This window comes from Muscardinus avellanarius, assembly GCF_963383645.1.
Source record: "Muscardinus avellanarius genome assembly, chromosome: 8".
NCBI lineage: Eukaryota > Metazoa > Chordata > Mammalia > Rodentia > Gliridae > Muscardinus > Muscardinus avellanarius.
This window is the reverse complement of record NC_137794.1, coordinates 69962347-69983578: the sequence shown is the minus strand read 5'-3', so window position 1 is coordinate 69983578 and position 21232 is coordinate 69962347. Positions and strand designations below refer to the sequence as shown.

At 38.6% G+C, this 21232-nt stretch overlaps 1 protein-coding gene across 1 annotated transcript in view; it reads right to left on the bottom strand.

Moving 5' to 3' along the window:
- DSE (dermatan sulfate epimerase) overlaps positions 1-3915 on the bottom strand; it is a gene marked incomplete at both ends in the record, with an annotated part of 43746 nt that extends 39831 nt beyond the window's left edge. Inside the window, one exon of the mRNA XM_080700694.1 lies at positions 3500-3915. Within this exon, the coding sequence (XP_080556820.1) occupies positions 3500-3915 (416 nt within the window). The remainder of the gene's footprint in view (positions 1-3499) is intronic.
- Positions 3916-21232: the final 17317 nt, after the last annotated feature.

Below are 21232 nucleotides of genomic sequence, written 5' to 3'. Positions count from 1 at the left end.
AAACTAAGAAAGTTAATCTGAAGTAACACAGCTGAAGGTGGGGGAACTGGGATCCCAAGGCAGACAGTGCGACTCCAGAGTTGCTGTTTTCCCACTGCACTAGAGTGCAGCAGGATACAACTGTTTAAGTATATCATGAATGAAAAGTAATGAAACCCTACACTAATCCTTATACTCCATTATGGGAAGAAAAAAATACCCCATCTTAGGTTTAAAGTATCTTCCATTTGTATTCCTTACTCTGGGTGCAAACTGTAAAGTCACTAGGCAATTTATTCCTCTTCAAAGCCCTAACACAGTGTACATCACGTGTTCAATATATGTTTGTGGTTTGAATGAGCAAGTGACCACAATTTAGTTACTGGCTTTCAAAAGAATAGAAATGTTCTTCAAGGAAAATAGGAAACATTCAGTCTGATAAAGCCATTATAGGAAGTTTTCAAAAATTTCATAATAATTGAAGTCTTGTAAATTTGAGCTAGTCTTTCTCTGAAATGAAATATGTGAACTATGTCCTTAAACAATGACAATGCTTACAATATGCTGTGTTTTGTACATTGAGGATGTATGGGTTCAACAATTTAAACAGAGGTAACAACTATAAAAACAGTTACAATTTCCTTTTTTTTTTAAAAAAGTCAAAAAGTGACTACGTTTTACTACAAACCTAAATGAATGTTTAATAAGAGTCTAAGAACTAAAAATAGTTGTTTCTAAAAAGATATTCATTAAAAAGCACAATCTAAAATGTTCAAGTAGTTCAATAGTCTATTTCTGATTACTTCCAGAACTAGAAGCCAAAGGTAAACATTTCATTACTATCCTTTAACTTCTTAGAGGTTAACATAAAGAAGTCAATTATTCAGCACCATTAAGTCCCAGACTGGCTTTTGGTTACTGGATAGTGGCGTAGAATTGCACATATTTTTAAATCAATATTTCCAATGAATAAAGCACAGGACTAATTCTCTGAATTTTTATACTCTCCGATGACCATTAAGTCTGAACTTATAAAAACTATGAGAAAATTAAATTTTTATTTGAAGTTATCATCTTTCCTTCTTTTATTATATATCTTCTCAGAATGACAGTATTCATTCATTAGTAAGTATATTCCTGAAATTTTTTTACATTTTTATAATAAAATTACACTAGTCTTATACAACTTATAACAGCACATTAGTCTTGTACAATTCTCTCCATTTTAAAAAAAAAAAAAGCACTTCATAGTCTGTTCGTCTTTTTGTGAGATGAAGTAGATGGCATTCTACAATAACTATCCCTGGGACATTTCCATCAATATCTGTCAAAATACACTGATCTAAAATAGAAACCACTTTAAAAGAGAAAGTACCCTTACTACCACTTACTTGGCTAAATTTTATATCTGTAACATTAAATAGAAAAAGGTCTTCTTAGCCTAACATATTGTAAGCTTCTAAACGACTGCCTATACTTAATGTTAATCCTAAAATTTCACCAAGTGCTATGTACATGAATGTCACTACCACAATGAACTGCATTATAATTTGAGACTATAATGAACCAGGAAAAGTATAAAAATCAGTGTTGGTATGAATTTAAGGCCAATTCTTCCATAATCTTCCATTAAAAATACGAGCTATTTGTCAGAAGGCTTGCAAATCACCATTCTTCACCTTTGTGATATATAAGATGCAATTCATCACAAAATTAAATGCAATCCTTCATTTTTTCTAAACATTTGATAATGAGTTCTCTCCAGCCCTATGACAAGTGGCAGCTTAAATAGTTTTAACATGATATTTCAGATGCTTTGCAAATCTTTTAGTGCAACTGAAACCATGAATGTATATTAAAGCCTAGTTTAGGCAAAAATGCCCATAGAATCTCTTCTTTAGTCAGTTCAACCCAATCTTTTAGGAAGCAGAGAGGTTCATTAACTATAAACAAATAAAATAAATGTAAGCTAACCAAAAGGTACAGGAAGTTTATTCTTCAATCTTGAACTTCTGAAAGTAAACTATTACATAATTAGAATTCCTTACAGGATTACAGCACAATATTGGTTTTCTTAGAGATTTGGACAATCTGTTGGTTATAGATAGAATACTGTTTATAAATTGTTAGTCAAGAGTCAATCCATCACATTGACTTTTTAGCTCTTCACAGTCACAAAATGCAAATAAGTCTTAATTGGCTTAACTTTCTGGCTAAAAGTTGCAACAACTTGAAGTGTCAATCAAAACCTAACATCAGCCAGGCGTGGTGGCGCACGCTTGTAATCCCCGCACTTGAGAGGCGGAGACAGGAGGATCGCGCAGGTTTGAAGCCAGCCGCGCTGGCTTAAGAGACCCTATTTCCAAATTAAAAAGTATAAAAATAGGTCTGGGAGCATAGCCCGGAGGTAGAAGGGCTTCCAGGAACCCCAGTACCACCAAAAAACAAAACAAAACAAAACCTAACATCACCTGGTGCCAATACAACCATGCACAGTACAGTGGAGCTCTGGTCAATGAAGAACCACAGACGGTGATGATGGCGGTCCCATATGATTAGGACGGAGCTGAAAGGTTCGTCTTGCTTAATGACATCACAGCCATCTTAATATCATAGTGCAATGTGTTTATTTCTCATGTGTTTGTGGTGATGTTGGTATAAACAAACCCACTGCACTGTCAGTCATATAAAATACAGCACATACAGTTGTGTATAACACATAACAGTCGATAATAATTATAAACAGCTCTTACTGATTTATGTATTTATTATACTATACTTTTACTGTTTGTTATTTTATTTGTATAGTATTGTTATTATACTATACTGTTCTATTTTAGAGTTACTCCTTCAGCCTATAAAAAAATTTACTATGCAATAATATGCTGTGTTATGCTGGCAGCAGCCTCATACACATCACATCTATCATATCTCATCTTATTGCATGACTTATTCCTTGTTTGATTTAATCTTGTTCAACATGGCCCTAGGGACAATAGGATAGTCAATACACACACACATTTGTATATCTGGTGTGTATTTATGTGCATGTGTGCATGAGTATAGGTACCCAAGTTGCTTTCATAAATTTCATCCCAGTGGGAAATATAGACCTTGGGATCTAAGAAAGGAAGATCACCCAGTGGCAAAATCATCTCATGATACATGTCTCAGAAACATCCCCATCAAGTGATGATGAGTGTATCTGGCTGTTAAGCAAGGAAAGAATTCTCAACATCAGCATGGTTGCTGTTTGCATAGTTCACAAATTATTCTTTTCTTTGGTTAGGTTGTATCTAAACATTTCCCTTCTAACTTGAAACATAGATGTTATTAAGATTTTTCAAACTATGGACCATTCATAAGCCACAGGCAACACAAATACTAAGAAAGCTTCCCCCTCCCACATACACCCAGTGAAAGTATGTGGAAATTTGGCCTCTGAGGTTTCATTTGCATATGGACTCATTTCTTTAAGTTGCAAAATAATTATAGGATGAAGAAAAAGACAAAAATCTACCAACTAGGCTGCGCTGCCATCCTCTCCATGTAGTCCTTGGCCATGTCTCGGGCTTCGATGTTCTCTGGATACAGCACGCAGAACATTGCCAAGGCACCCAAGTTGTTTCCATAAATTTCATTCCAGCGGGCACTGTACTCCTTGGGATCCCAGGGAGGGAGGTACTCCAAGGGGCTGGAGAGCATGGTGTGCACGGCCTCAGTGAGCCGGGCTGCGATGTGCTCGTGTGAGCTCCTGGCTCTGAACTGGAGCTCTGCCACCTCTGCCCTGGAGAAGTACAGCATTGGGTGGCTATCATAGTTGGCATTGGTGAACGGAATCATGACTTCTGGGTTCTCGTCGGTGACGTAGGCTGACACGAAGCAAAGGAAATGTATGAAAAACACACTGGGAGCCCCCCGTGTGTGAGTCCTCATCGTGGCACCAGATCTCCAGAGCTCCAAGGCAGCCAAACCATCTTCGAAAGATCCTATGTGAGAAAAAAAGAGGAGCCGGCATCAGCCAAGGGAACATGGCACAGGTAGAACATGGTCGGCAGGGACCTCTTCCCTAGGAAAAGGACTGAAAATGAAACTTACAAATTTTTATTTCTTTAACACAACAAAAATTTGAATTAGGGAGAAACTTACTAAAAGAACAGTACATTTATTCAAGGAGAGAAGAATAAAAATCTTGGTATTTTTCTCAAATATTATCATTCAGAAAAATTTAGATTTTTATGGTATTTTTAGACATTAATACATTAACCACAAAAAACAAAGTTGGTGATAAATTGTCATCTGGGAATCTGAGTAGACATTACCAAACCATAGAAAATCCTGGAAGTGTTAATGTAGTTTCCTTCACTCTTAACTTCTACCCTCTTCCTACCATTTTACATTGCCAACCAGGGATTAGGATCAATACATCTATAAGCATGTAAGCCAATATAATATTATGAATGTAGCTAAATATGCTCTTTGTGTGAACAGAAGGTGAAGACAGAAAAAACAGAGAGTAAACATCTGCCAAATCTTCCCCGTTCCCTGGGCAGACACCAGCCAGCCCACAGCAAAGACCTGACACTGGGCTGCTGGGACAAGAAACTGACATGCCTTCATTCAGAAAATAAAATCCCAGAATTATGGGTTGAAATACCACGTGTGCATTTTTCCCTTATTATTTGAAGCTACTGTCTACATTTTCATTTTGCAGAAAGGATTTTGGTGTCATTCCATAAGTTACAAATGTAAACCAAGCTCACATATTTTCTTAACTACCTGACTTTCTTAAAAGTCCCCCTTTCAGTGGCAGATTTGTGCACTGGTTAAAAGAACGTCTTTCAAACAGAGGAACACTGGGGGGAAAAATTTTTTTTTTAAGCCCTAGGCCTAGTCTATGTCCCACATCTGGGATAAAGCAGGCATAAAAATCCCCCAAAGGAAAGTCAGGGAATTCTTAAAATTCTTAAGAGGGGAAAGGTTATAGAAAGCAGACCAGAAAAAAAGACAGTTTTATGTAAATAATGAACAGTGGTTTTCAATTATTAAAGGGAAAAGCCGATGGTGAAAAATCAACCTCCCAAGCTGAACACAAATTATTTTTCCAAGGAAAAACTGCCTCATCGCATTCAAAAGAGAAAAACAGAATTTAACACACGCTAAAGGTCAATCCACATTCTCAACTTGCTCTGTTTTCAAGAGAAAAGCAATATGGCATCACTTGGGAATGCTGCTTTATTGCGGCAATCTTTATGTGCTTAAATGTGCTTTAGGCTATACATATGTATATAAATATATATGTATTTTAATATGTGTATCCTTATATATAGTATAAAGCAAATACACACACATATATTCAGTGGCAGTGAATTTGTGAAGCATTTTAAATTCTAGAGCAGAACTTCTGACAAAAAAATTAATACAACCATGCTAAATAAAACACATAAAATAGAAATAACTCTTGGACTCTGCCAATATTATGACTAGCACCCAAAGCTTCAAGGCTGGGTGGATCCTCCAAGGTCTAGGACCTAGCCAAAAGAAATAGCATTCTGAGGTTGTGTCTGAGGAGGGGTAACGCCTCCGGCACCACAGAGCAGTGGCTAAGTCTAGAGTATGTGCAGTCTCCCCAGATTATTAGTTTCTTGCTCCTTTCAGAGAACAATCCTGCTAACAATTTTACAAAATATATTTTAAGTCCTGTACAAATATCTTAAATTTCCAAGTCTAAGAGTGGACACTGTCAGCAAGGCAATTAACATCACGGAGGACTGAATCTCCCAAGGTCAGGACAGGTTGGAAGGGTCTCCTTTAACTAGCCCCACATACACACAATTGAAGTTCTCTCTACTACTGTGCTTTGGATGAAGGGGGCTCAGACTATGAGGGAATAGGTAGAAAACAATCTAGAGGCAAGAATTTACTCAGATTCTGTTCAAGTATTGCCCAAATGGCAGCAGCTGATTTGTTTTATCCTCCTTCTCTTCCCCAGTACATACCACCCTCCTCTCCAAGCACGGAGCTACTGAGATCGTAAAGGGCTCTTCCAAAGAGTCCCTCACTCTGTGGGGTCCAGGAGCCTAATCCCACAAAACCCACCTTATGACCCCAGCCACCTCTGGGTTACATAGGACATGCCTGCCAATATTTAAATGAGAAAAACTGACCCCAAGGCACAGAATCTCATTATGAGGTTTTTGTGGAAATGATACCATCTCAGTTGGCTAACTATTTTTGAAGGTTACCTAGTTATTGTTTGAAATTCATGGGAGGGTGTCAGAGCAGCAAGGCTGTGAGTTACTGCATATTTTAAAATATTAAAATACAGGACTCACAGAAATACTGTGCAATACTCGCCCACTGAGATCACCTAAGGAGAAAGGGCCCCAGCATTTTTAGAGTCACAAGCTGTGCCCAGCCCCCACTGCCCTCCCAGTTCTTCAGCCTTTGTTGATCCACCAAGCTGTTGGTTTCCCCTGTATCTGGCACAGACCGTATCACACTGGAAATTTTTGTTGTTTCCATGCAGTGCCTCTGAGAAGGCAGGAGCCGTGGCTTCCCCTGGGAATCGTGGGGCTTGGCATAAAGCTGGCATACAAAAAGGCGGCTCTCAGACACTGGCTCAGAACTAAGCTTAGGAGCTCGTAGAGAGGATCTCATCACTGAAATGAGCAAGAAGAAATCCCATTTCCCCTTATTTGAAGCCAAGGCAAGTTTGAAATTTTCCAGAAATTTTTTTTCTGCCAGGAAACTAATGGGGGAAAACACTCACGATGCCTAGAAATTTAAGCAGCTAAATACTACTCATAAGTTTTTAAAAGAAAAAAAAAGAAATTAAGTCTAATCCAAATTTGCTTTAGCTGATAACCTACATAAGGCCTAGTTCCTATACATCATTTTATTTTATTTTGTTTTATTTTATTTTATTTATTATTATTATTTCTTTGCTGTAGTAGGGATGGAACCCAGGGGCATTCTACCTTTGAGCTACACTCCCAGGCCTATTTTTTTATTCTTTATTTTGAAACATGGTCTCACTGAGTTGCAAAGGGCCTCCCTAAGTATTTGAGGCTGTTCGAGAACCATGATCCTCCTGTCTCAGCCTCGTGAATGCTGGGATTACAAGTATGCATCAGCATGTCTGGCTTCCTATCTATCATTTTAAATCTGTCTAGAAAATTCTACCAAAAATCCCTTATTTCTAGTCTTTGGAGTTCACCTTTGAACATCCACCCTGCATGTTCTGCCATCTACTCTATAAAGAGAAGAACAAAAATTAAATGAAAGTATTGCTCAAGATTATTATTATTTTTTATTTTTATTTTTTGGTGGTGGTGGTACTGGGGTTCCTGGAAACCCTTCTACCTCCGGGCTACACTCCCAGACCTATTTTATATTTTTATTTGGAAACAGGGTCTCTTAAGCCAGCGTGGCTGGCTTCAAACCTGCGTGATCCTCCTGTCTCCGCCTCCCAAGCGTGGGGATTACAAGAGTGCGCCACCATGCCCGGCTCAAGATTATTTTAAGTGTACCATAAATAGGCAGATTTTATGCTAATTTTATGTACTTTTATCAATGTGTACAATGATAACACATCAAACAGATTACAAAAGCTAAAGTTCCTGTTTAAAATACATTCAAATTTAAAAGAAAATAGATAAATATGGCAAAAATTGTTGTGTGTGATGGCTAAATGCCTATTTTGGGAGATGTTGTAAACACTTCAAAAAACAATGGACACCAAACGCTAATGGGTTTGCCAGAAAGACCAAGCTAAACCTCCCAATTCCGCCTATCATCACACACACACACACACACACACACACACACACACACACACACACTCTGTCCCACATACACATGGCACCTCGAAGAAATAAGTTTGAGATTTCTATGGATGAGCTCTCAAGCTCTTTGCTCTTTTATTCATTGTGTGTTTCAGAAAGAGCTAGCTCCGTTAGTCTCTGGCCTCGTTCATGAGGACGTCATTTCAGTAGGGCAAAGTCACCAGCTACGATCCGCAGCTGACTCTGTTAATATGTAGTTTATCTAGAACTCAAGTCTCGGGATGTTTCTCAATGACCCTATTGAGCCTCATTTCTCCTGAAATTCTCTCTTTCTTTTCTCCACTCTAGTACATTTTCATAATCCAGTTTTCCTTCCCATTTTTCCCTTCATGCTATACAACTCAGATAATAAAATACTTTTTTCACTTAAGCAATGGATACAGACAATCCTGAGAGTAAATCGGTCATCTCTCTGCCTGTACGTCCTAAATATATCTGCAGCATTATATTTAGGCCAAGCCAAACGAATTATAATTATCTTAAGTAGATCTTCACAATGCCACAGTAAGCCCAGAATTATTTTTGCTTTAATGCTGGTACCATTAATCTACTGCAGATACTGTGATTGCTGACACACAGAAAAACTTGTTTCTATGGTCTTAAATGCTTTTTACATATCTGATCATTTATAATTTAAAATGGTGGTGAAGTAGTATTAATTGTTTGTTCCATAAGAGACTAAATTTCACAGACAGACCTAGACCCTGAGTCTCCTAAATCCTAAGCCAAGATTTTTCCTTTAACCAAAGTAATTTTTAAGAATGTTCAACATTAGAAGTTCCATTTTTGCCATCCTTAAACAAAGAAAGTACAGAAGGAGTATGCTAAGAAGGAAAAGAACTGAACACTAAACTAGCACATCGAGTTTCAAAAACGATGTGAGTTTCCAAATCGTCTGGGACTGTTTATAGAATGAAACACATGGCAGTACAAAAGTTCTTTCAATTCTTCAGACTGTAGAAAACATAGAAAGTATAAGGATGGAAGAGAAAAATCACCCCATAGAAAGTAAAACATGTCCCAAATTAAGATTGATTAAAAGCCTTGTTATGTGCCAAATCTAAGAAGCACAGCACAATGATCAACAGTATGGAATGTGGAGTTGGGCAGACCTAAGTATAAATCCCAGCTCTGCTGTCTGCTGGCTTTGATCAACTGACACCACTCTCAAAGCCTCCATTCTCTCGTCCATAAAATGGTGCCTTCTTCCTGGGGTGACTAAATGTACTAAATGTAGGTGATGTCCTTAGCCTGGAACCCGACATAGACTAAGAGCTCAGTAAATATTTATTTTTAATAAAGAGATATTCAGACATGTAAGATCATATTAACCTCTCCATAAAATACTTTATTTGAAGAAACCAAATCTTCATATATTACAGGCAAAAATTAAGAACCAGAGATCTTAACTGACCAGAGCGATGTCATGCTGCTTGCTAGTGACTTGGCTGAAATTGGAACACAATGTTCTCAACTCTTCAAAGCATCATTCATAGCAATCACTCACTGGAAAGAAAAGCATATGACCCTTAAAATTTTTCAAGTACTTAATGGAAAAGGGGGCTGTCTGAAAGAAAAGAATAGCAATAAATTATTACCTGAGTTTGATTGCTTCCCAAGGTTAATAATGTTGTGTGTGTGTGTGTGTGTGTGTGTGTGTGTGTCTGATGATTGAAGCCAGGGGCATTCTATCTCCAAGCTATACCCCTTATTCCCCCTTTTGATTTTGTTTTTGAAACAGGATGTCACTAGGTTGCTGAGAGTCACACTAATTTGCCCAGACTGGCGTCAAACTTGCAATCCTCCTGCCTCAGCCTCTCAAGTACTGAGATACAGGAATGCATTACCATATGCAGCTCTGAGGCTGGTAATTCTTGATGCATAAAAGGATCAGCTTCTTAATGTATTCTTTGAGAAGAGAGGTTCAGCCATGCGTTAGTGGCTGGGAATGCAGCTAGAATGTCAGCGTATTCATTTACAACACAAACAACTATCAAGCAGATTGGGAAATATTTTTGGCTTCATAGGAAACTGACAAAGGAAGTCGAATTATTAGATACGTGTCTAGTGAACAAGGAATGAATCAGAACAAAGACAACAGGAAGGGGCCCGGCCTTAGTTCAACTTCGCTGGTCAAGATCACCACCTTCACTGTACTTTAAAGGAGGCTGTGCTGCCAGCCTCTGTCATGATGCCCTTGGGTCATCAATGACAATTTTCAAAACAATGGATTGTAATGATATTCAGAAAAGAAGAGTAAACTGTGCATTCCCATAGCTCCCGCTACCACACTTACCACCACACCTACCAAGCTCAGTCCAAAGTGGCTGCTTTGGCTTGCCCAACCCAATGGATAGGCCCAATAGTTCTCTGTGTGATTAGGAAGTCAAATTTACTCCACACTAGATGTGCTCTGATGTGCTCCTGCCCATAAAGGGCAAAAAGAGGCAGACCAGATAGCCGAATGTCCCTGAGGTTATATCACCGTCCCTGGAAAATGTGCACACGCTGTACTCCGGAAGGTAGCCTGTCACTCTTCCTTGCTCACGCTTCCCTTTACATCCAGCTTCCTCCCGTGCTGGGTCCCCAGTAAGGTTCTAGGCCAGCTGTGATAAAGAGAATCATCACATGTCCTAGACAGGGCTACACATTCACTTCTCAGATCCACTTTAGGCTTTAACCCTCAGAGAAATCTATTTCTATGTGTTTGAGGAACATCTTGTGTGAGTCTTAGTTACACGAACTATTTTACACAATTTTCACATATTTAATTAATGGGATACATATATATATTTTTTTTTCAATACTGGAGATCAAACCCAGGGGACATTCTACCTCTAAGTTACACCCTCAGCCCTATTTTTTATTCTTTAATTTGAAACAGGGTCTCACTAAATTGCAGAGGGCCTCACTAAGTAGCTGAAGCTGGCTTAGAACCTACAATCCTCCTGTCTCAGCCTCCCAAGTACTAAGATTACAAGCGTGAGCCACCATGCCCAGCTGAATGTATATATTTTTAAAGGAGCCCATTTTTTTCTATTTCAGTTTTTTTAGATGCATAATTCATACAATTTTTTTAAAAGAAAGCTTTTTCCTCACTATCAAAATAATCTTACAGCCGGGCGTGGTGGCACACGCTTGTAATCCCAGCATTTGGGAGGCTTAGACTGGAGGATCACGGTTCGCGGACAGCCTCAGCTACTTACTGAGGCCCTCTTGCAACCCAGTGAGACCCTGTTTCAAAATAAAAGAATAAAACATTGGGCAGGAGGTGTAGCTTGGAGGTCAAATGTCTCTGGGTTCCACCCCCAGACCCGCAAAAATGAATGAATAAATAAATAAATAAAATAATCTGACATGCTTTTGGTTTTCATGCCTTTGGTAAATTTCTGAAGTGAAATAAGTCTAACCTTCCTCTTAAATATGTCAAATCCTAAGAAAACATATGGTTTTAATATTAGGCAATTAATTCCCCAAAATTATATTTCCTGATGTCTAAAGCCTGTGGACTTAGACACAAAAGAAAAAAATGTACAAACTGAGAGCTCTTTCTCAAAGTGAAAGCTCCTTTTGCTGGGGGCTTATTATTTCCTTATTTAAAGGTGAAATGAAAAATAAGTCTCCAAATAAGTCATTTCCAAACAAAACTCCACAATACGAAATGATAGCATATGGAGCCCTCTTGAATTTACACACACTATCAAAAGAGTAATTATAACCCTGAGCCCACACTGCAAAACCACACTTTAGGTAATGATGGTGCTCACCACCTGCACACAACATCAAAGGAACTTTAGGCGTTTAGGTTTTAAGTGCAGCTCTGTGCAAAGAACATTTGTATAATTGCCCCTGCACGGTTTTTGTGAAGATACAGTTTTTCTCAACCTCAATTAGCCCACTTAATTTCCTACACCAACAATAGTAATTGTATAACGTCTTTATATGAGAAGAATAATTCATCTAAATCATGTTTTAAATGGCCTCAAAATTTTTCTGATGTCACACCTAGAAGTTCCCTCCCCCATTCACCAGAGATCCCTTGAGTAATTTGGTAGCTACCAAACTGATTGTGCAATCTAGTAGTAGAGGTCTTTCTGGTGCCAATGACTACACAGCTCAGAACCATTAAGATCCAGCATTTGAAAGAGGAATTTGCATTTATAAACCCAGAAAGCAAATAAAATCTGTATCTTTTGTATTGTGGCAAAGAAAGTGGGGTAGAGATGGGAGTGTACAAAATCACTGATAAGACTACCGGGGTACTTTTGCTTACAAAAAAGGTTAAAAAGAAAAATGAACTGATTATACTTTGTAACAGAGGTTATAGGTAAATTATATTTCTTCTGGCAATCTAACAAATGAACATCATCTGATGCTCTTTATTACAATTTTGCTTTTTTTTAATGATGGTCTTATAATACCCTAACATGTCTTTAGGATTTTTTTATTTTACTATTTTCAGAGTAAGTTAATGTTGAATATAACTGGGTTTTTTGTGGGTTTTTTTTTTGTATCCTGAATCTTTAAAAGGTAGTAATCGATAAATGTCATGCATTCAATGCATTGTTATCCAGAATTAAAACACCAATCCCCTACCCGTGTTGTGGATAAGAACTTCATGTAAATATCAATTGCTTTTGCTATGTATCAAGCAATTATTGAATCCAGAAACTCTTCTAGGCACTAAGGATATTAAGTGAACAAGAAAAACTATAGTCTTGTCACAAATAAGTATAGGATCAAAAAACCAAAGAAATAGGTGTTTCTGAGGCTTTATGCAACTTCAGGACTTGTATTACTGACAACAAAAATGAATAAGCATTCCCTCTTAATACAAAGCAATGTACTTAACCTATTGTTCCTGGCCTTAGAAGAAAATTCACAATCTTTTTTATCAAAGTTCCTCCAAATGGTAAATAACCAAAGATACTCTGGAAGAGTCCAAAGGACCAGCCACACTTTCTCAGCAATAATTTTAAGCATGGAAATGCACTTTTGTGGCTTTATTGGCTAAAAAAAATTAAAGTACAGAAAATAAGTAAAAATAATGAAGCCCAACATTTACGTTTCACAGGGCAGTTACACTAAGCCATGAAATGCTCACAGAAACTAAAGTGAAATATGCCTTCCTGTCACATAGATTCCTGAAGGTGAAACAGAAGAGCTGACCTGACCTGGAGGCTGGAATGGCTCCTTTTGCCACTCTTTGATTTCGGACAAGCTATCTAAACCACCTTCTTCTTTTAAAATGAGCTAAAAATTTTATTTGTCACATAGCCTGGTTGGAAGATGAAACAAAGTAACATCGATATAAAGTATCTATCACTTTATGGTAAATGTTTTTAAAACATTCATTACAATTCATCAGAGAACATGATTAGTGGTTGAGCACAAACTAGACCCAGACTTCCTGGGTTTGAATTCTAGCTCCCCACATCCTTAGCTCTGTTTCTCTTTCCTCCCTCTGTAAGGTGGGTAAAATAATAGTACCTTCTCACAGTGTTTCTGTAAAGTTTAAATTAGCTGATATATTTAAAGCATTACAAGGGAGCATAGGATTTTTTTTCCTTCTCCCCCCTCCCTTTGGCACTGGGGATTGAACTCATTGATATTCTACCTCTGAGTACACTCCCAGCCATTTAAAAAAATTTTTAACCTTGAAGCAGGCTCTCACTAAGTTGCTAAGGCTGGTCTTGAACCTGTAATCTTTCTGTCTCAGCCTTCCAAGTACTGGGATTATATATGTGCACCACTATGTCTGGCTTGTGCCTAAGATTTAGAAAGTGCTCAACAAATACTAGCATCCATCATCATCATCTGAATGAGAAGGCCAAGGTCAGGCCAACTGAAAGGAAATACACCATGACCCCCAGGAGGAAGCTTTCACAAACCTCATTCCCAAAATAGATACAATACATTGTTGATTAACAACCTTACAGTCTCAAAAAGAACCTAAAATACCAAATATTTTGATAAATATGTAGTATTTGATACCAAGAAGGTTTTTTGTTTGTTTTTGGTTTTGTTTGTTTGTTTGTTTTGGTGGTGCTGGGGTTTTTGGAAACCCTTCTACCTCTGGGCTACACTCCCAGACCTATTTTATACTTTTTTTTAAATTTGGAAACAGGGTATCTTAAACCAGCATGGATGGCTTCGAACCTGCGTGGCTGGCTTCGAACCTGCATGATCCTCTTGTCTCCACCTCCCAAGCACGGGGATTACAAGCGTGTGCCACCACGCCCGGCTACCAAGAAGTTTTAACTACACATTTATATTTTGCAGACTACAGATTTCAAGTAACTATTTTACAGATAAAGCGTATGGATATATACATATTATCAATGTGTGTGTGTGTGTGTGTGTGTGTGTGTGTGTGTGTGTGTGTGTGTACTTACATAAGTACATGGGCTTTATCTATAAACTTTGGTTGAAGAAATAGATTGATAATGAAGATTTCTTTTTTCCTGAAATGTGTTCAGTAGAAATGTAGAAAGGTGAAAAAAATAACTTCTGGATTATATAACTTTTTAAAATCTGGTCTAATGGCAGTACATTTTCCACTTCCTTGGAATGACAATATACATTAATTTTTGTTTGGCAATGTACATCTCTCAATTTGTGGGTAAAATGGTCTTTAATTCTGTGTCACCAACTCTCCTCCTTTAAACTGGTTACCTCATTTTTCTTACCAGTTGTGTGATGGTTCATTTTCTGTGTGGACTTGATTGGGTCATGGGGTGAAGAGATATTTAGTCAAAAATTATTTCTTGGAGCATAAGTGAGGTTACCAGAATGGATTAGCATTTCAATCAGTAAACTGAATAAAGCAGATTGCCCTCTCCAATATGGGTAAACCCTTTCCAATCCTTTGAGAGCCAGAACAGAACAAAAAGGAAAACAAAATAGAATCCTTACCCGTCCTGTTCTCGGTCTCTAGCACTGACTGCTTGAGCTGGGATATTGGTCTCTTGTCCCCATACTTGGACTAGGACTTAAACCATCAGTGCTCATGGTTGTTAGGCCTTAGGACTCAGGCTGGAACTGCACTACCAGCTTTCCCAAGTCTTCAGCTTACATATGGCAGCCAACAATGAGAATTCTCAGTCTGCATAATTGCATGAGTCAGTGTCCATGATAAGTTTCTTTCTAGATTTGATATGTAGATATAGACAGAGATCCATCTTCTATTGGTTCTGTTTCTCTGGAGAACCTTAAATACATTAACTCAAACTATATAGGACAAGGGCTCCTTCAAAGAGCCCCTAGAAAAATCCAGTAGCCCTTTCTTGGTGCTCTCTGCAAAATATAAGCACTACCTATGATATATAGTGCTAGCCCTCTTTTCTGGCACTTTGAAGACTTAGTTTCAGGGATGCCATATTCTCCTAATAATTTTTAGGCAAATCCTTTTTATGCTTCTTTCCTGGAAAATAGTTGTTATGGTTTTAGATGTAGAATGTCACCTGAAAGAGTTCATGTACTGATGTTCAGAGTTGATCATGAGGTTGTAATCTCATGAGTGGATACATCCAATGTAACAGATTTATTGGGTAGTAGCGTAGGCAGGTAGGCTGTGGCTGCAGGAGGTAGGTCACTAGAGGAATGGCTTTAGGGACTGTTTGTGTCCTTGAATCCCCTTGCTTGCTCTTTCTAGCTTAATGCCTGTTATAGAAGGGCAGAGCACTCACTCTCCCTTTCTCTGCCTCCTGCCAGCACACCCTGATTCTACAGCAGTAACTTAGCCTCACATGAACCAACCCCCTGAAATCTCCAGAACTGTGAGTAAATAAATCTTCCTTTCTCTAAACTATACAGTCAGTTGTTCTGGATTACAGCAGTGAGAATACTGATTGAAACAAGTTATTGCTTGTACTGTGCAAAGCATGCTTGTATCGTTATGTTACCAGGTTTAATCCCTGAAATTACCTTGCCAGGAAGTTTTGTTATAAACAAATGAAGAAAGTAAGGTGTTGAATGGCTACATAACTTAGCCAGCATCACTCAGTGAGTGATCTGGTTAGTTTTTGACTCCAGGTCTGTCTGATTTCAGTCAAGGTTTTCACCACTATGCCTCATTTGCTCTCTTCCATGAATATCCTCCAGTGCCAATCCTGAGATGTCTCACTAAGTTCTTTATTATTTTTCTCAAAATATTTCTTCTATTCCTTTTTTCCCCCACTTCCAACTTTCTTATCAAAATGTGCTTTTCCAGCCAGGTGTGGTGGCGCACACTTGTAATCCCAGCATTTGGGAGGCTGAGACAGGAGGATCACGGTTCTCAACCAGCCTCAGCTACTTTGTGAGGCCCTTTGCAACTCTGTGAGACCCTGTTTCACCCTGTACCTCAGAGGTAGAATGCCCCTGAGTTCCATGTCCAGTGCAGCAGAAAACAAAACAAAACAAGAAAAAATACTTTTCCCCCCTAAGCAATATTACCTGTTTTTTTTTTGTTGTTGTTGTTGTTGTTTTTGTTTTTTGTTTTTTTTTTTTTGGTGTGGTACTGGGGTTCCTGGAAACCCTTCTACCTCCAGGCTATACTCCCAGACATATGTATATATATGTATATATATATATATATATATATATATATACACATATATATATATACACACACACACACATATATATATATATATATAATTTTTTTTTTTAATTTGGAAAGAGGGTCTCTTAAGCCTCGCTTCAAACCTGCAAGATCCTCCTGTCTCCGCCTCCCAAGCGCAGAGATTACAAGCGTGCACCACCACACCCGGCTATTACCTGCATTTTTAAAGCAGATTCCTGACTGAGCCTTTGCTCTAGATTTCAATATCAACTCTCAAACTAGCTTTCTTCTTCTGGGTCTTTTTTATGAATCCAGCCAATACCACATATACTTGCAGGCCAGTTTTTCTGTTCTTCTAGCCTAGTTGTTACAAAATTATGTGGAGAAGACCTAATCTCATAACTTAAGATTTTTCAGAGGAAGTATTTTCAGAGGAAACATACCTAACTTCTTTTTTGCAATCTACTCTTGTTCACTCATTTATGAATTTAACCAGACCCTTTTTGAAATGATGCATATTTACAGTATGTTCTTATATCATCTCATCTAGGAGCAGACACTATCAGTTTATCTTCTAACAGTAACACTAAAAAGCACTATTACCATGATCAAGGTCCTACCTTGCTGTATGAGAAAGGGTTAACTCACCAGACCTAAGTAGCTCAAACCCTACACATCCCCAAAAGAATCCTGTCTGTAGGCTGGCCCTCTGCCAGCTCAGGAGAGATGGGCTCTGAGCATTTGGAATATTCTGCCTGATAAAGAGATCTTTCTTTTTCTTTTCTTTTTTTCTTTTTTTTTTTCATTTTTTCTTTGAATGCCTGGGGCTTCAGGTCAAGTGGCAATAGTTTGATCAGCTATTTATGCCAAGAACATGATTAATTGTGAATGCCTGCCTTTGCTCTGGGGTGGCAAGGGTCTGAGCAGCTGGTAAGTCATACAGGTGCTGCTTGCCTCTGACTGAACTCCAGTGAGCCTGGGCAGCCCCCACAGCCAGCAACACTTCTCACATGTTGCTACATGCTGTTGCTGGGAGCCAGCCTCCCCCAGGAGAGGACCCCTGAAAGCTCATGTCTAGTCTCTCCTGGACTTCTCCTCATCTGCCTTTCCCTTTGCTGATCTTAACTTGTAGCCTTTGGCTATACTAATCTGTAATGATAACACATTTTTTGAGTGCTCCTAGCAAATTACTGAGTCAGATAGTGGTCTGGGGTCATGCTCTTTCTTTCCCTTTGGGTGGAACTATCTAAGCTCCTACTAGATTTGTCCATCTTGCCATAATATTTTGCCCCCATTAAAACTGAAAATGTCGTGACCTTTTTCTCAAATTTTGCTGTTTTTCTCTGACTTATACTGAGAAAAACAATCCTGTCCAAGAATGATGCCATTGAAGCAAAGGACAAAACAGATTATTCTGGACTTAATACATTTTTAAAGACTTAGAAATTGTTTGAAATGAAATATGTAGATGTTAAGCAAAAGGCTTCAAGGAAAATTCACAGAAAATTAATTTTTTGGCAGTATGCCCATTACTTCAGCTCATTTAGTTAAAATGAAAATTTCATTTATGGGGTGAATATATGAGAAGTGATGCTTTTGTCATTATATGTGAATCAATGCTTCATTCCTTATATTTAATTATTTCCCCGTTTTTCCCCCCAGTTTTCAAGCACTCACCAATAATATACTTTTTATTCACCTTTCACATTCTGAAATACATTTACATGTACTTTTCTGATCCTCATTTTTGTCTCACAGATCAGTTCTTTGGCCTCAAAATTCCTGGTTATTTTCCCAATGTCCTCCGATGAATCATAATCAAACTCAGAATCCCACAGACTTGGTTTATAAAACAATGATACATATACTCAACTAACCCGAAGACGCAAGCATTGCCTGCTCAGAATCCCCATTCTCCGTATGCACAGCCAATCCTGCCAGGAATTCAGAGGCCGAGGACTTCCTTCCCTCTCCTCCCCCTTCCTCTCTTCCTTTCTCTATATTTAAACCATCAGCAAATTCTGCTAGCTCTTCCCCCAAACCCATCCACATTTCCCATCACCACAACTGCTTAAGCCATGCCATGTCTTGCTTGCAACAGCCTCCAAACTAGTCTCCCTGCCCTCATTCTTGTTCTCAGCATAGCCACAGTGATTCGGTTCAGCCACGCAGATTATGCATTGCTCTTTAAACCCCTCCGAGGTTTCCCACGTCATTGACTGTAAACACCAAAGCCTTGACAGTCGCTCTCTAGACACTGCATGGTCTGTCCTTGACACCTCTCTGGTTCCACATCCTCTCCCACATCATCTCTCTTTCCCTTCCTCGCCCCCTCATACTTCCCCTTTAGCCTCCCCCCACCCCAGAGCTGACATTCTAGAGGGGGAAGCTAGGCAGACAAAAGAAACTATTAAATTTTACAGTAGAAAAGTAGATAACAAGTGCTGGGAATAAAAATAAAACCCAGAAGGGAGTTAGGGAATAGCGATAGCTGGTCATAGCAAGGTTATAATTTAAGTAAGATGATCACCGCTGGTCGGAGAAAGAGACATTTGAGCAAATACTTAGCGGAGATGAGGGTGCAGCCACACAGATATGTGGGGGTACCAGGTGGAAGGAACAAATGCAGAGGGCACCCCTGTGTGTACAGGAGGAGCATTCCTCCTGAATGGAGAAACTTAATGTGCCAAGACAAACTTTTAAGTAGATGGTTATACACAGAGTACACAGCTGTGTAAATATAATTAGATAAAAAAGAAGCAATAAAATGTGTGTATAAATATAAACTCTTAAAAGATAAAAAAAAAAGTCCTATATTGCTTGAACCTTCAGGATTACTCAGGGTGAGAACAGTGGTCCAGTGCCCTCCCAATGCCCTGGAGACATAAGGCTCTCACTCCATCCACCCCACGTTGGCAGATGGCTTTAGCCCAAGTCTCGCTATGCCAGCCGGTAGGGTGCACCTATGATCACATCTCGCTTTTTGAATGTCCCTGGTTCCTTGACATTCCACAGATGGTTTCTCTGAGTTTTCTCAGGGTCTTTTTGGAATGCCACCTCAAAACATTCAGCTCATCTGGCACAAGATTAGAAATCCCATCACTCTGCCCCAACACCAGCCAGGCCTCCCTTTCTGCTAAGTGAATGTTTGGGTGCTAAGAATTGTTTTTACATTGTTCTGCTTAAAATTTAAGTGATTCCCTTCATGTTACTATTTTTAACCACATTTCCAAAGAGATTTATTACTATTTAATGGTTTGGTATAGAGACTTTTTTGTAAGTTTTTAAAGTCTTTCTACACTGAAAGTTTTTATCAAGAGAATTTAAAAGAATAAGGATGCTCTATAATTCTGAACTGATAGCCTGGATCTGCAGGATAAAAAAATAAATATTCTCCTGCAGTAATATTCCATTTCTGTTCCACATCTGTAATATACCAACAGAAATACCCCTGTCACAGGAGTGTACTAAAGATTAAGGATAATATGACCAAGGTTGCTAGAACTATAACTGACATATACAAAGTAGGCACTCAATAAAGAAAATTCTTGTTTTTAAAAAGAAGGAAAAAAGCCAGGTGTGGTGGCGCACACTTGTAATCCCCATGCTTGGGCGCTTGTTAGGCGGAGACAGGAGGATCACGCTGGTTCGGAGCCAGCCGCACTGGCTTAAGAGACCCTGTTTCCAAATAAAAAAATATAAAGTAGGTCTGGGAGTGTAGCCCGGAGGTAGAAGGGCTTCCAGAAACCCCAGTACCACCAAAAAATAAATAAATAAAATAAAATAAAAAGAAGAAAAAAGAAACCAACTTAGAACCTGAAATACAGCCAGCTATTTAATGTTTACATATGTGTGCACATAGAAGGTCATGAGCATTTAACCTGGTGTCTGTATCCTCATCCTGATGAATCAGCTGTCTGAATTTCCTTCTGTCTTTAGCTTCCTGCTCTGATAATGCCAGCTCCGTTCTTGCTATCTCCTAATCCTCTTTCCTGTAATATTTCTCTACCCAAATTTTCAAATTCACGTACTCATTAGATCCCATCTCTATTCCCAGCTAGACTCCCCAAAGCTACCTCTTTTGATCAAACCTGACAGAATTCCTTTTTGCCCAGGCCAATTTGTAACAATTTTTCAAGTATTACTCAAAATGAATATGGAGGCTACATGGCCACTATGTAGTGATTCTTAAGTTAAATGAAGCAGGGGAAGAAGACAGTTGCCAGTCAGGATCCTTAAAACTTAATGATTGTATGAAGTAACTGACTCCTCTATGTGTGTATTTGGGGGGAGGGGTATCATGGGGAATGAACCCAGGAGTATTATACCTCTTAGCTACCTTTTTTCTTTCTTTTTTTTTTTTAAACAGGACCTTCTAAGTTACTGAGTAAGCTGCTGAGGCTGACCTTCAACCTGCTATCCACATGTCTTTACCTCCCAAGTCCTGGGATAGCAGACTCTTTCAGTGACGCCTTATCCCATGCTGTGCTCTCCTTTGAAAGACAAATCTCACATATTTCCAATACATAAGCAGCCTAAAACCAGTCTCTTCAATCCCTCGGGACATCTTACTTTTCTGAGTGACTCTCTAGGAGTGATTTTCCTGGCATTTGTGTCATTTAAAGTCACCATTTGTCCATGTATTCTTTTCTAATCTACACAAGAAATTTCTATTGCTTCCATAGTGATTTCAGGAATTTCACTCAATCCTATTTGTCCATTTACCTCAATACCTATCATAAGCCTGAGAAGCATCAATTTCTATCCACACACCTAATTTCCCAACTAAACACCTATCTGCTTATTCATCAGTTTAATTTTTTTAATTTTTACTTTCCTTGATATTTCAAAAGATTTGCCT